The following is a 16,321-nucleotide window of genomic DNA, read 5'->3' as shown; positions in this document are numbered from 1 at the left end:
TTGCTTCTCGTCTCCAGCGTTGATCCTCACAGAATGCTGACACCAATATGTGAAGCATCAGGGAGTTCTTGTTTTTGTTGGCAACGTCGGGTTCGGGTGCCGTCGCCGATGGAACCGGGGGTGCCTCAGCTGGCTTGTCGGGCTTCTACGCCTTAGCTGGCTCGAGAGGTTCACTGAGATATCAGCTGATGTAAGAAGGGCTATATAAATACATTTGATTTGATTTGTTTGTTCCTCGGTCAGATCCCCGTGTCAGCATTGATGTCGTTATTTTTCCCCTGTCCAGACGCTGTTCCTGTTCTGTTTCATGTCCGTTGTTTATTCATCTCCAGCGTCAATCCTCATATAAGTATTCAGACCCTTTACTCAGTACTTTGTTGAAGCACCTTTGGCAGCGATTACAGCCTCGAGTCTTCTTGGGTATGACGCTACAAGCTTGGCACACCTGTATTTGGGGGATTTCTCCCATTCTTCTCTGCAGATCCTCTCAAGCTCTGTCAGGTTGGATGGGGAGTGTTGCTGCACAGCTATTTTCAGGTCTCTCCAGAGATGTTCAATCAGGTTCAAGTCCGGGCTCTGGCTGGGCCACTCAAGGACATTGAAAGACTTGTCCGGAAGCCACTCGTGTTGTCTTGGCTGTGTGCTTAGGGTCGTTGTCCCGTTGGAAGGTGAACCTTTGCCCACAGTCTGAGGTCCTGAGCTCTCTGGAGTAGGTTTTCATCAAGGATCTCTGTACTTTGCTCTGTTCATCTTTGCCTCGATCCTGTCTAGTCTCCCAGTCCCTGCCGCTGAAAAACATCCTCACATCATAATGATGTCACCACCATGCTTCACCGTAGGGATGGTGCCAGGTTTCTTCCAGAGTTCAATCTTGGTTTGATCAGACCAAAGAATCTTGTTTCTCATGGTCTGAGAGGCTTTAGGTGCCTTTTGGCAAACTCCAAGCGGGCTGTCATGTTTCTTTACTGAGGAGTGGCTTCCGTCTGGCCACTCTACTATTAAGGCCTGATTGGTGTGCTGCAGAGATGGTTCTCCTTCTGGAAGGTTCTCCCATCTCCACAGAGGAACTCTAGAGCTCTGTCAGAGTGACCAGCGGTTTCTTGGTCACCTCCCTGACCAAGGCCCTTCAACCCCAATTGCTCAGTTTGGCCGAGCGGCTAGCTCTAGGAAGAGTCTTAGTGGTTCCAAACTTCTTCCATCTAAGAATGATGGAGGCCACTGTGTTCTTGGGGACCTTCAATGCTGCAGACATTTTTTGGTACCCTTCCCCAGATCTGTGCCTCGACAAAATCCTGTCTCAGAGCTCTACGTACAATTCCTTCTACCTCATGGCTTGGTTTTTGCTCTGACATGCACTTTCAACTGTGGGACCTTTATATAGACAGGTATTTCTGTTTTTTATTTTTATTACATTTGCAAAAATGTCTAAACCTGTTTTCGCTTCGTCATTATGGGGTATTGTGTGTAGTTTGCTGAGGAACATGTTTTATTTAATCAATTTTAGAATAAGGCTGTAATGTAACAAAATGTGGAAAAAGTCAAGGGTTCTGAATACTTTCCGAAGGCACTGTAGCTAAAGATATGGCACTGAGCTGCTACAAGCTATAACAAAATTATAGATTCTGATTATCATTATAATTTAAAAAGGATTCATAATGATCATACTAGTTCATAATCGAATAAACCACAAGAGTATTGACAAAACGTTTTGTAGAAAGGGCCGCACTTTTCATCCTTATATGTAATTAGGAACACGCAAATAGCATTTTGTATTAACATTTAAATACATTCTATGCAATGTTATTACTAATGATGATAGGCTTTAATTGTATTTGTTCTTTTTCACACAGGGTCTCTGATTATGTTCATCATATAAATGACACATTTTCTATAGAACTATCTAGCTGTATACCTATAACATTCTTGAAAAAAAAATGCTTTTAAACCATAATCAAACGTATTGTATAAGACTTAAACTCAGAATTAAACCAAAAATGTGCAATCGGTAGCCTGCCTACAACTTCTAACCTGAGGAAATGCAAGTCTATGACGTTGCGTGCGCGTTGCTCAGATTTGCTTCTCTCCTCCCCTAGCAAACGCTCTAGCAAACGCTCATGTAAACTAGAATTGGAAAAATGGTGGCCAGCGTCAGAGTGCAGAAGCTCCTCCGACGATACAAACTAGCGATTGCCGCCGCGTTAACGATTCTTCTGATTCAAGGGCTAGTAGTATGGAGTCTGAGAAGTCTCGAAGAGGGCGAGGCGGAGGTAAGAAAGCTTAATTTGACTTTGTTTAGCTGGTTAAAATAAGATTTGGTCTCTGTAAAGCTGGTAGCGGTAGTTAGCAAGCTAGCGTACAGTACTATGCTAACGTAAACGTTAGCTAGCTGTTTCTAGTACTCTGTAGTTAACTAACGTTACAGTAAATATACTGTAGTTAACCAAAGCTAGTTATTAGTAAGCTTATTCCGCTTATTATAGCTAGGATTGCACATTTAAAACAATTCGCTAGATAAACCACACCAGACTAGTAAACCACTTCTTTGGCCAACCTGTCTCCATAATTCAGGTTAGACGTTTCCTGAGTGTAACGTTACTCATAAGAACTTGTGTATGAGGTCATTGTGTTGTAATCTGCCAACCAGCTAGCAAGCAAATATTTAAAAACAGGTCGCATTGTTTAGGCTCTCATTTCATTCTGTTGTGACTTGGCATGTCCTTGGATGAATGTTGATTGGTTCTGCGACTGTCACTTCAATTAGTATTGTGTGACTGTGTCGTGTAGTGATGAAGAGAACGGAAATACATGGCGAAGTTGATTATCGGGCTTGCCAACTGGGTTAATAGATTCGGTGAATATTCAAAGTAGGTGTCAAGACTAGCCAGTATAATGTACATTTATGACATGCAACGAGTTGGAGCGAGCGTATGGAATGTGCGGTCGTGCTTCCCTCTGGCTCATCTTTACTTATCATCCTTGGACCAAGTTATCTGAGTTGGCTCATGGTCCATTGCATACCATAGTCATCTTAGTCATTTACTCTCATAGTTTGATTCACCATTTATTGGTCTTGATATAAGCATAGTAATTGACTTTTCCAAGTATAAAACTACACCTGAACTATTTCTAGGTAAACAACACATTTAGTCAATTTGGTCTATATTTTCTAAAGCACATTGAAGTAGAGCGTCTGAACCGACCTGTAACATACTTATCCATGGGAATCTTGGCTCTCCAATCTCACATGCACGCCTGGAACCTCTCATTTCTTCTTCAAATAAAGTCATTGTGAGTTGCCAACAGATTTAGCCCCGGGGGCTTGCATTTAGTTATCATTTGAGGTATTGATACAGATTCCGCTTCAGGAATGTGTGCTGAAAGAGTCTGAAAAAGTCCCCCTCTGCCTTTCATGATGTGACTTGTGTTGCGTGTGTGCGTAACCCTCCAGACTGATCAAATCAAGTATTATTGGTCACATATAAACATATTTAGCAGATGTTATTGCGGGTGTAGTGAAATGCTTGTGTTCCTAGCTCCAACAGTGCAGTAGTATCTAACAATTCACAACAATACACACATCTAAAAGAATGGAATTAAGAAATATATAAATATTAGGATGAGCAATGTCGGAGTGGCATTGACTAAAATACAGTAGAATACAATATATACAGTATGAGTAAAACAGTATGTAAACATTATTAAAGTGACTAGTAGTCCATTATTAAAGTGACCACTGATTCCATGTCTATGTATGTGCAGGGTTGAATAACCGGGTGGTAACCGGCTAGTGATTGCTATTTAACAGTCTGATGGCCTTGAGAGAAGCTGTTTTTCAGTCTCTCGGTCCCAGCTTTGATGCATCTGTACTGACCTCGCGCTGGATGGTAGCGTGGTGAACAGCCCGTGGCTCGGGTGGTCACATAGAGCTGTCTCACTGAGCTGTGCATACCTGGAGGGAGAGGAAGCATCTAAGGAGGGCCCAAGAAGAGGTACTCTGCATAGGGTGGGTAGGTTTGCTCTGGGACTCTTTGGACTCTGTGTCTGGACTCTGTGTTTCACTGGTGATGGTTTAAATCTATGTTATTTCATGGAGCAAACCCACTATTAGCCATTCTCTGCTTATTGTGTTTCTATGTTACGTCCTTTCTCAAAAATCAAGAAGATGTTATTACTTGGACCAGTAGGAACATTACATAATCTGTCTGAATCAATAACAGCCCAGATGCAATGAATGCATTTCCCTTTGGATGGACACAGTGTAAACAGGAAATGTGACATGACATGAGATCCCTCTGAGAGCAGGATGTTCCCATTGTGACCTCTAGTAGATTGCTTTAAATCATGTTACTCTCCATGTTCATTCCATGAGGATGCATCCAGCTCTTGCTATCACTTCAGTCCTGAGTCAGCCAGCCTAAACAAAGGCACATGTATACGCCCCCACCGCCCAATGGTGGAACATCATTTTGAACCTTATACCTACTGCTGAAATACTTTTTTGTTAGGTAAATCATGTGATAAATGAGGTAATTGGGAGGCTGGTAGAGGCATTTTTACAGTTCCCATGTGGCTCAGTTGGTAGAGCATGGCGCTTGAAATGTGATTCCCAAGTGGGAACAGTATGAAAAATGTATGCACTCACTACTGTAAGTCCCCCTGGATAAGAGTGTTTGCTAAATGACTGAAATGGGAAAACAATTATTTAACACAATAGCAGTGGCACTCCCTTTTTTGAGTGAGTGGGTATAGAGTTGGGGCCTATGTAGGGCTGAGTGATTGGACTGAATCCCTCTCTGCTCAGTGGCCTCGATATAACTCACATCTGCTCTAATCAGAAGCTGGCTGCTTGCTGTGCATGTGTGAACACAACCACATGCATCCTATTATAGCCCCCACAGAAAAGGACTTGAGAAGAAGTGAAGAAAACCGCACACTCAGTTCAGTCGTCCCCAGTCAGTGGCTTCATAAAGAGCTGCTGGGGCGTGCTGGTCCTCTCTCCTCACATGGTGGTGATGGCAGTGATATGGCTTCAACTAATTAGAACGAAAAAAAGAGAAGAAAAACCCGCCTTTGGGTTGAAGCATTTCTGACGTGAGGGCGTTAATTAAAAAGTGTGAAAAATAGGGAATTTAATTGAAATCGCTGTGTTTTTTTTTCAATATGATAACATAACATTGCCCAGATAAGTCCACTTACAATTTGGTAGCAGTTTTGAACCAGTGAACCACCAGTAGAGTAACAGTCTTTTAAAATATGGACTTTTCTCTCCAAACTCAACTATTTTTTGGGGCCCTATGTGATGCTTTTCAATAGACTCCATGACACAAAACACATTCAATGGGGCTGGGCTGTAATATCATTGTCGACAAATGCTTTTTTAAACTGGAACACCATTTGTGGTCCACTGAGTGATCAGTAGCTGTGTTGTTTGGATTGGCTGCTGACTGGCACTGGTCTGGCTGACTGGCACTGGTCTAGCTCCCTGTGCTGTCTGTCCCAGGCCATAGCCTCTGTTCTCACAGTCTGCTCTGGTCTGTCTCTGTGCCAGCGGCGTGTGGCGAGGGCCCACTCCCTGTTTTTCTGTCCACTCTCCGGGTGCATATTTTGGGGCCTTTCTGTGCAATTCCAATAAGCTGTGATATTTTCCTGTCAGAAGTGAAAATAGCTGGGGGTTTGATTCTTTCGACGCATCCATACACGGAACCCAAACTGGAACCCAAACCCGTGCGCCATCGTGCATAAATTAATTTTGTCCCCCTACACCAAACGCGATCACGACACGCAGGTTAAAATATCAAAACAAACCAATGACATTAATTTGGGGACAGGTTGAAAAGCATTAAACATGTATGGCTAGTTAGCTTGCACTTGCTAGCTAATTTGTCCTATTTAGCTAGCTTGCTGTTGCTAGCTAATTTGTCCTGGGATATAAACATTGAGTTATTTTACATGAACTGCACAAGGTCCTCTACTCCGACAAATTAATCCACACATAAAACTGCCAACCGAATCGTTTTTAGTCATCTCTCCTCCTTCCAGGCTTTTTCATCGTTGAACTTATATGGTGATCGCATCTACACTTTCATAGTATTACCACGACTACCGGCAAAACAGTTCGTCTTTCAATCACCCACGTGGGTATAACCAATGAGGAGATGGCACGTGGGTACCTGCTTCTATAAACCAATGAGGAGATGGGAGAGGCAAGACTTTCAGCGCGATCTGCGTCAGAAATAGGAATGACTTCTATTTTAGCCCTTGGCATCGCAGACGCTCGTTGGCGCGCGCAATAATTTAATAACATGGATTTCTAAATTTATTTTGCGGCGCACGCGATGAGTCCGGTCTGGTCAGCATGTTAGAGCAAGAAGAGTCATGATGGTTTTTTGTGTTGTGAGTTGCTCCGAATTAATGTGTCCCTGCCCACCCCCAAAAACACACACACACACACATATATCCTCACATGCATACATCCCCTCCTCCCTAGGTAGCACTGGTCCTAGTGATGGTGGATTGCCATTGCTGTGCACTGTAAGGTTGAAGCGGCAGGGGCTCAGGGCTGGGTGCCGAAGTGGGCAGCGCTGAGTGCTCCTGGGACTGCAGGGGTGGCTGCTGATAAGGCCACTTGGCCCCTGGCCGACAGTGATCTTATTGGGCAGCTCAGAGCGTAGCAACCCTCCAGCTCCCCCTGCCTGCCTGCCTGTCGTTGCCCATTTACAAGCCTCACTAATTACACGTCAGAGAACTTCTCTGTCTGTCACACACACACATACACACACTCCCCTTAGTGGTCTGATAAGGGCTCTTATTGTAGATGTCAGCATATGTCCAATTTCATGTGGTGTGACTGAATGTGTACGGTCCATGCATGCGCTGTGTGCTCTGTACTGTGCCCAGGGTCTGTCTGACAGGTTTATTGAGGTCACTGCGGTGAGTCACTGCCTTCATTACCCATCTGTATGTTGTGCCTTTTCTGAACTCTGTCTTTCCCTGATTACTTCAACAAAAGGCAGAGGCTAAAAATAACCCAGAGCAGAAACAACACACACTGTAAACACATCTCGCCTCTGGTGCTCCTGCTCTGATGTCGACTTGTTGTTTTGTTTGTTCTTCGAGGGTGAATCATCTCCTCATTTCACAAACACTATTCCTAATAATTTGATTGGTCCCAGTATGTTGTGTAGTGTATCGACAGGAAAGAAGGAGAATGAGAAACTTCTCTGTGATAACTCCCCCCCCCCCCCCCCCCAGAGGAAAACGCGGCGGTCTAAGCTACCTGACCACAACAGCCAGGACCCCAAAAGGGAGGCGGTGGCCTGGGAGAGACAAAACGCCTTGTCTGGGAGGAGCGGGGCCCGATGGAACAGCAGGCTGGAGAGGACGGGGGCCACGGCCGCCAGCGCCCTCCGGAGGGGCACCAAGCGCCGGGGGAAGCACACCATCAGGGTGAAGGTGCCCCTGGGCCAGGGGTTAGCAGTTGATGGCGTTCCCCCCCATGACCCCTCCAGCAGCCGTAACTTCACTGATTCCCGGGGCGGAGGGGAGGGGGCGGCCAGACTACCCCCTCCAGCCATGCCAGGGGAACCGGGCAGCGTGGAGGGGGCGCCCCAAGCCCCCAGCAGCGACTTTGTGCCCAAGTGTGACATCATGGGCAAGGACGCCCTGTCGGCCCTGCACCGCGCTGGCTCTCGGCAGTGCCGGCAGGAGATCGCCAACATTGTGTGCCAGCATCAGGCCGGGCAGCTCATGCCAAGGGCACTGCCTCAGTTCTGCCCGCTGCACGGTGAGACACACCCCTACCTAGCCATCATTCCTCTAGAGATCAGAGACTAACAGCACATCCAGACAGACCACACACTGCAGACTCTTAATGATCTATAGGATATTTTTTCTCCCTGGTACATTTTTATTTGTGTCTTGAAGTGCCTCCACAAGACTAAATTTGTGCATGAATATTACATTTGCAGTTCCATTTCTTGTTTTAATGTAAATAGATGTCCTCAAACCCCCCCCCCAGATAGCATATTTTCAGGGGTTTGAGGACTATATATTTTCCATTATTGGACAGTTAATCAGTCCCATGTGTATCATCCAAAGAATCTGTATGCAGAGACTCATTCCCATGATCCTCTCTCATCCTGTGTTGTGGTTGTATCCAGGCTATATCACAACTGGCCATGATTGGGTGTCACATAGGGCGGCGCACAATTGGCCCAGCGTTGTCTGGGTTTGGCCGGTGTAGGCCGTCATTGTAAATAAGAATTTGTTCTTAACTGACTTGCCTAGTTAAATAAAGGTTACATTTAAAAAATGGTGTCCTCCTCCCAGGTTTTTCCAGCCCGGTCCAGACAGCTGATGAGCTGGACAATGACCTGTCCAAGGTGGAGAACCCGGTCAGGGTGGCCTTCGTCCTGGTGGTCCACGGCCGGGCCATCAGGCAGCTCAAACGCCTCATCAAAGCCATATACCACCGAGACCACTTCTACTACATCCACGTGGACAAGGTAACTACTGGCAGACATACACACTACTGTGATGGCTTCAAGAAGGATTTCATCTTGAATAACAACATCCAATAAAAAACGTTCACAAAAAAGCATTACTTAGTTTGAACTTCCCTAGATGCACCATAAAGTCTCTTATGGCTGGAAATTGTATTTTGTCATTGGGATGATCTGGTTTGGCTGGCTCAGTTGAGGGTTGAATTCAAGCAACTATCACACAAAGGAGATACAGAGGGGGTAAGATTAAGCTTATGCTTTATCGTACTCCGCACGTTCCTTGTTAGCTTATGAGGACGCCATGATATGTGGAATTGCTTCTCTGGTTCTCATATGCTGGCAGGAGCTCTAACCTGGAGGGTGTCGCTGACTCATGCATGCTTGATAAGGTCACTGTTTTTCGTGTGTAGTAGAGTCTAAAATAACCCTCAAGTAAGGAAGTGTTTGGAGGATTAGACAGGATAGAGGGGTTTGTCTGGTTACTGTGGGAGCTTTAAGAGGTGGCTGTCTACACAGCTGCAGAGCCATAGAGCTCAGAGCAACAGTTTAACACTGCAGAAGGGAAAGCACTGATAAATGAGGAGTCAATGGGCTCCCACTGTCGAGACTACACTAGACGCTAAAGGCCCACCACCTTATCGCTCCTCTCACTGGGACGGGTAGGCAGGCGCCTTGAGGGATGGGACAGGATGGAAAGCAGGTCAGGCTGTTCTGGAGTCCTTCCACCAGGCAGCCCTCTCGCTCTCTGTCTCTCTGTCTCTGTACCAGCACAGCAGGCCACACTCTCCCTGTGTTAGCCTGGAGCTGGGCCCTGTCACAATACTTTCTACCTGCTCCTCTTCTCAATGCAAGAATCTGATCTCTCGGGCCTGTTGTCACCAACCCTGCTGCAGTCCCCCCCGTCCATCGTTCCCTCTGAATGATTAATCCTCTTCTTTACGGTTTGGAAGTAGCCTCTTAGCTGAGTTCTTCTCATTCTTTCTTCGTGTCCTGCTGCCAGAAGAACCTACTGCTATTTCATACCAGGAGATTTCTATGCACGTGCATGTTTTTGATTTAATGAGTATGTTTACATGCACACTAATATTTCAATATGAAACTGATTATGGCAGTAGGCAGATTGTTACCTTAAGGTGTTTACATGTCCTAATAATTTGAAAGATTGATCAGAAAACCAGGTGTTTTAATCGGTGTATGCTTACTTTGATTTTGACCTTATGCCGATAAGTAAGGTGTTTACGTGACTAATGCATAATCTGCCAACTGCCATAATCAGTTTAATATCAGATTATTACTGTGCATGTAAACGTTCTGTCTCCTAACCCCCCCCAGCGTTCCAACTACCTGCATCGGGAGGTGCAGCAGATCGCCCAGCAGTACCCCAATGTGCGTGCCACGCCCTGGCGCATGGTGACCATCTGGGGCGGTGCCAGCCTGCTGAAGGCCTACCTGCGCAGCATGCAGGACCTGCTCTCCATGCTGGACTGGAATTGGGACTTCTTCATCAACCTCAGTGCCACTGACTTCCCCACCAGGTCAGTGACCACAACACCACTGTCATATGATGGGCTTTGAAACTATTGTTTAATGTTTATGATGGTTAATTGACATATGTGTGATGAAGACTGTATTCCTCCTACCACACAACTCTGTCTGTTTAGAAGAAACATGCTCTGGATTTGTCGTTTTTCATCTGTGCTGGAGCTTTTTGGTTTCACTTCACTCTGCGATTTTTGATAAAATGATTCTGTTGACCTGCAGTGACTTTGACTCCTATAGCTACAAGATAAAGGAGAGCCACGGTTCCTTCTAGATGAAAGCCCATGCTGTCATGGACTGTTTTGGTCACTGATGCACAGAGACAGACTGCTAAATCGCCTCTTTCTTGTCAATCAGTTCTGGGGTGGATTTCTGAGGTCCTTCTGAGCTGCTTCCAGAGCAGTGGCCAATCCTCCTGAACCATCCCAGGGTTTAAAGGGGGGAATAAATGCACACAGAGGAGCCGCCGCTGCCTCCAAAATCCTGCCGGGAGTGGCTAATTCCACCCATGGAAAGTCATCGTCCCCCCTTCTCTGCTCCTCGCGCCACGCTCCAGTCGGCGTTTTATTCCCAACCTAATCCTCTCTTCTTTCCTTCACTCCTTTCTTTCTGTCTTCTCCACGGCCTATCGCCTTCCGGCAGGACCAACGATGAACTGGTGGCTTTTCTGTCACAGCACAGAGACCAGAACTTCCTCAAGTCACATGGGCGGGAGAACGCGAGGTAGGGAGCTTAGTTAGGAAACCTCTGACTCACAGCCTCGTCAGTCTGTCTGACACACTTGGCTCTCACTGTTAGTGTCTGACACGGCTCACATTGGATGAGATTTTCCTCCACTGCTCTTCTCATCGAGCTTAGCTTCACTCAGTATGATGTAATGGTTAAGCTTTCATATTGGAGGACAGGACTAAGATGTTTGAAGGGAAAATGAAAGGAATGATGATTATGATGTAAAGCTTCTGTTTGATGTTTATTTCCCATATAGTCAAGGACAGCTCTCTGACAAACTATTTAAGATCAGTTATTATTGCGGAAGTTAGGAAACAAGGCAACAGGTTGTCAATGAACTTGCTTTGTAAAGTAGTGGTTAGATAAATGAATAACTCTTAATCACTGTCCTTCCCTGTGCTGTGTTAATTTTGGCAGCTATTTTAGATTTAGTCTTTTGACTAAAATAGCTTTAACTATTACTAAAATTACCAATTTGAGTAATTTCATCCTTCCTAGTTTTAGTTATCAGTTTAAAACTCTAGACTGAAGTGGCCGCCTGGTGTGTGTGGGAGAGCCAGGCTGATCAGCTCAATCAGAATACATTATATTATGCAAAGGCATGCATATTTATGATTGGACAAAACAGATACGGAAGAATAGGTTGTTGATGAATATCTTCTGTCATAGTTGTTGTTGTTGAAACGAACACTGCCTATGACCTCCAGGTTCATAAAGAAACAGGGTCTGGACCGGCTGTTCCATGAGTGTGACAACCACATGTGGCGGCTGGGTGAGCGGACCATCCCAGAGGGCCTGGAGGTGTCTGGGGGCTCTGACTGGTTCTCCCTCACCAGGCGCTTCGTAGAGTATGTCATCAACTCCCAGGATGAGCTGGTGGCGGGCCTGAAACAGTTCTACACTTACGCCCTGCTCCCCGCTGAGGTAATGGACAGGGGAAATGACAATGGTGAAGATGACAATGTGACTGCTTAAGTCACAGACTCTCTGGGCAGTAGAGGTGCTAGACTGAAGAGGGGGTCACAGAGTTTAGCTGCCAGTTAAAGTGGGTTGGTTGAGGTCATATCTTAATATTGAATGTTTTACACGAGTCAAAAGTATTGATTTTATGTTTTGAAACATGTCTGGATTGTCTTCATTGTTCAGGAATCTCTGTGGAGATGGTGAAATGTTGCAATTCTATTTCCAGTAATGTCACATCCCGGTGTTTGAAATATTAATATAATCCCTCTTTGTTCCAGTCCTTCTTCCACACAGTGCTGGGGAACAGTCACATGTGTGACTCTCTGGTGGACAACAACCTGCGTGTTACCAACTGGAACAGGAAGCTGGGCTGTAAGTGCCAGTACAAACACATAGTGGACTGGTGCGGCTGCTCTCCCAATGACTTCAAACCACAGGACCTCGTCAGGATACAGGTCAGCCAGCCAGCAGAGGGCACTGTTGTACCTATCATGAGAGTTCAAATTGAGTGTCCTTATCTGCTGCACACCTCCTCAGCCAACAAGTGTAGTATTTAACCTTGATTCTCATGTGTTTATTCCCCCACAGCAACTGACCCGGCCCACGTTCTTTGCCCGAAAGTTTGAGTCCATGGTGAACCAAGAGGCTATAGACATCCTGGACACCCACCTGTATGGACACTACGCCCCAGGGACAGTGGCCATCAAGGCCTACTGGGAAAGCCTGTTTGAGCGGGCGGACGGTGTGGGCTCCCTCAGTGACGTGGCCCTCACGGCCTACTCTTCCTTCTTCCGCCTGGGCCTCAGGAGCCTGGATAGCAGCCAGACCAGCCTGGAGACCTGCAGGTGAGGCCCTGCCCTGAATACTACAATTCTTCCAAATGGTAGATTCAGAGTGGAAGATTTTACTATTACTTGGACTAGTTGAGACTCAATAGATTGATTTCTTCAAAAGAAGGACAACTTAAGTCTGGGTTTAATTATTGATGTACACACTAAAAAGATATCTCAATTAATTTGACCATCACATATTGTCTATTCAAATATCTCGTCCTCATTTTGTGCAGGTATGAGCCAATAGGCTACCCGGTGTCGGTGCACCTGTATTTCTACGATGAGCGTTTCCAGGGCTACTTGGTCCGTCAGGAGGTGCAGAAGGTGGGGTCAAGGGTCAGGGAAACGGTGGAGGTGTGGGCCGTGCCTCAGGCCACCATGCAGCTGGAGAACAACCTCAGGGAGTTTGAGAGGCTCAAGAACCTGGAGGTGGGTGGGAGCTGAGATACATATGTCTATCTGTATTTCTATGGGTATTGTGTGCAGTCAAGGCTGTTGCAGTTTAGATAGTGGTGTATGACAAGGGCTGAGACTACGGGTGAACAAGTTTGTGGACCTAGTTTGATGTCGAAATACCAGTACATACTGTAGACTAGATGTTGGATACAAATGAGCAAGTTAGAATACCAATAGGACAACAAGGATGCAAGACTGCCCTACCACATTGATGTGAAATGTCTGTGCTTATGTTTCCCCCTCAGGTGGGCACAGAGTGGGACCCCAAGGAGAGAATCTTCCGGAACTTCGGCGGTGTGATCGGGCCGCTGGACGAGCCGGTGGCGGTACAGAAGTGGGTTCGGGGGCCCAACCTCACTGCCACCATTGTGTGGATCGACCCCGCCCAGACGGTGGCGGCATCTTATGACATCAGTGTGGATGTGGACGCAGAGTACACGCAGTACAAGCCCCCGCTGCAGCGGCCGCTCCGCCCCGGGGCCTGGACAGTCAAGGTGCTGAGGCTGTGGGAGTGCGTGGCCGAGGCTCGCTTCCTCGTCATGCCCCTGGCCTTCAAAGGACGAGAGCCACTACGCCAAGGTGAGCCTGGTGGTTTGAGGGTCTGGTAGTTCATTACTTTTTACCAGGAAGTGAAGTGGTTCCAATGGGAGTGTAGTTCAGGGTAGTTTGCCCCTTTGGTGTTCTGTTTGATTCAGTGCAGCCATTCAGCCTCCGTATTCAAGTCACTGGAAGACTCTCAGTATGTATTTATGTATCAGATGAGGATGTTGTGAACTGATCCCTAACAGTCCTCTCCTTCCCTTTCCTCCTCTCTCTGCCACCCTGCCTGATCCAGAGGAGGACAGCTGGCTGCACGCGGGGCCACCAGGCAACCTGTACCTGGAGCAGGGCTTCCAGCAGCTGAGATCTGTTCTGAAGCTGCCCCCACAGGAGCCCGCCCTGCAGGAGGCCCAGCAGAGGGCCCAGCTGGTGGGCAAGCCCCTGGAAGCCTGGGTGGACCGCACCGTGGGGGCCTTCTGGGTGACCGGGGACCTGTGCTCCACCCTGCCCTCCCCGGGCTCCTGCCCTTCCCTGGGCCCCTGCACCAAGTCCACCTGGAGCTCCCTCGCCCCAGACCCTAAGTCAGAACTTGGCCCTGTCAAAGGTGACGGCCGGATCAGGTAGCCCCCCGGACAGGAGGCATGCTGGACTACAGTAGAGGGAGAGGGGATTATATGTGAGCCCTGAGAAAAGAGAGAGAAGGATGTGTGAGCCCTGAGAAGAGGGGAGGATATGTGAGCCCTGAGAAGAGAGAGAAGGATGTGTGAGCCTGAGGGGAGAGTGGGGTCTGGTCTCTAAGGCTAAATCATAAGGCACATAAATAGACACGGCTTCTCCCTACATACGCTGAGGAGTGGCTATGCTCCCAGTTTAGAGGCTACATGCTCTTTTCAGAGGAGATACGTGCTGGAAATTTGCACACGAAGACTGCAAGACAAAGTTTTTTTTGTGTTCGAACGTCATTGCTCGTTACATGGACAATTTCTGTTATGTTATCTGTCTGCATATAAGTCTTCATTCAGGGTCTGTCTGGGTAGAACTTTGGAAAGAGGAGAACCCCACCCGCATATGTTTGAATTCTGTTCAATGCACAGTTTTCTTCTGCTTTAAGGAATTTAAAGCAGTGGCCAACATTTTGACAGTGACTAAATGCTGTGTTGTATTGTTGTCAGAGGCCAGTGGGTCCTCTGGACTAGTATCTTCATGCTTATTTTCAAGCATTATTATCAGAACAGCAGCAGCAGATGGAGGAAGTGCACTTTACTGTAAGACTAAGGTTACACAGGACAGCGTCGATCAGTAGTTGGAGAATGACGAGGAGGAGGATTAGGAGCTTAAAAGGTCAAGGTGGAGGTCGTCACAATGGTGACATGGCATCCTCTTCACTTACATATCTTTTGTATAAAAGTGCTGCTAGAACGTTGCGGCGTCACTATCATATCACATATCTGACCCAGCTGGCTCACCTGGAGGAGGAAGAATAATCATGTTCTGAGTTACCAGCTGGGAGAGAGTCCTCTTCTCTCATGAGTTCTGTTTACTGTGACATATCATGTTTTTAAATGTTTGTTTTGTTTGTTTCGTGAACATTGAGATGTGACATGTCTTTGTTGTCCATGATCACTGCAAAGCAATGCCACCAGGGGTTTTGTGTGTCAGAGGAAGTGCCTAACTGATGTGGGTAATATTCTAGGCTACAGTGGCCTGGCTCTCCAGTGTGGCATCATATTCACAGTGGACTACATCGCTTCAATGGGTCTAGTCACAGTTATGCTATATAGGCCTAGCCATATATTTAGAGTTAGGCAAACTTTTAGAATATTGAATATTGTTCTAATACTAGACAGTCATGCAAATACATCATAATGCAGAAACCTCGTTGGCCCAACTCTCTAAATACATGGCTCTGGGCTAGCTGCCTCTTCTGTATCGGTGTATATGCAGTGCAGTACTGTCCATGTGGTCTATGCTCTGTATGCCAACAAAGTGAAGACTCTTCTGTCATCTACCTACCACTTTAATGTTACTAGTTGTCCATAAGCATTTCTACAACAATGAAACTCCCGTCCAAGAGGGGTCAACATGACTATTTCACGGTCTGGTTAAGAAATCGAAGCTGCCTTTACTTTGTTAATATGAACTGTTTATAATAGGAGAATAGCTTCAAGACTTGCACTTATTTCCTTTTTAGACAATTCTGAAACCCTTCCCTATACCTTCCCTATACCTTTGTTTTTAATTGTAATGTTTTAATACTAAACTGGCTGAAACTCCAAATTTTTTTTTTTTTTTTCAGTCTCTGCCACTGATTTTACAAGTGACCTTGTTTCCCTTGCACACTTGCTTCAGTGAAGCTTCCATTTAACAGAAAGAATAGCAGAGCACCGTTTAGTGTAAATGGAATAGGTTATTCATATTTTAGTCTTTGAGAAATATATATTTGTCCATCCATTCAATATCAACCCCTCTGTCAAACTATTGAAAACCACTTCTTGTATTATTTTATTTGGACACATCACACTTCATTCAATGTCACTTCTGTCCATGCTGTATCACCCCACAGCCCACTCATGACTCACTCTGATAATGATGACATAATGGCACTGGCTCCCTGACTGAGGCATGACAGTGCTGGACTGGAGAGGGGAGTGCTGGCCAATCACAGAACGCCTCTGGTAAAACATGGCAACAGGTTGACTGGTGGCACAATAAAAAAAAAAATTAACGAATAAAAAATATATAATCTTGTTCAGTCTTGCT

The 16,321-nt window shown here is 46.2% G+C and overlaps 1 protein-coding gene across 1 annotated transcript; it reads left to right on the top strand.

Annotated features, from left to right (window-relative positions):
- Positions 1 to 2,100: 2,100 nt before the first annotated feature.
- LOC139575810 (xylosyltransferase 2-like) lies at positions 2,101 to 16,309 on the top strand. The gene is made up of 11 exons (XM_071401140.1): positions 2,101 to 2,267; positions 7,252 to 7,783; positions 8,329 to 8,504; positions 9,834 to 10,036; positions 10,683 to 10,763; positions 11,477 to 11,693; positions 12,011 to 12,187; positions 12,321 to 12,577; positions 12,799 to 12,994; positions 13,267 to 13,600; positions 13,857 to 16,309. Exons 1-11 carry the CDS (start codon positions 2,136 to 2,138, stop codon positions 14,183 to 14,185), a joined length of 2,634 nt encoding a protein of 877 aa, XP_071257241.1. The 5' UTR covers positions 2,101 to 2,135; the 3' UTR covers positions 14,186 to 16,309.
- Positions 16,310 to 16,321: the final 12 nt, after the last annotated feature.

This window comes from Salvelinus alpinus, chromosome 1 (assembly GCF_045679555.1).
Source record: "Salvelinus alpinus chromosome 1, SLU_Salpinus.1, whole genome shotgun sequence".
Lineage (NCBI taxonomy): Eukaryota > Metazoa > Chordata > Actinopteri > Salmoniformes > Salmonidae > Salvelinus > Salvelinus alpinus.
Note: the sequence above shows the minus strand (reverse complement) of the source record. Positions and strands in the feature narration are given on the sequence as shown.

Bases quoted from the DNA above. Each gene is read 5' to 3' on its own strand.
- LOC139575810 (XM_071401140.1), top strand. From the start codon at position 2,136: ATGGTGGCCAGCGTCAGAGTGCAGAAGCTCCTCCGACGATACAAACTA. The intron at 8,505-9,833 runs GTAACTACTGGC...AACCCCCCCCAG, and splicing joins ACTACATCCACGTGGACAAG to CGTTCCAACTACCTGCATCG. The intron at 13,601-13,856 runs GTGAGCCTGGTG...TGCCTGATCCAG, and splicing joins ACGAGAGCCACTACGCCAAG to AGGAGGACAGCTGGCTGCAC.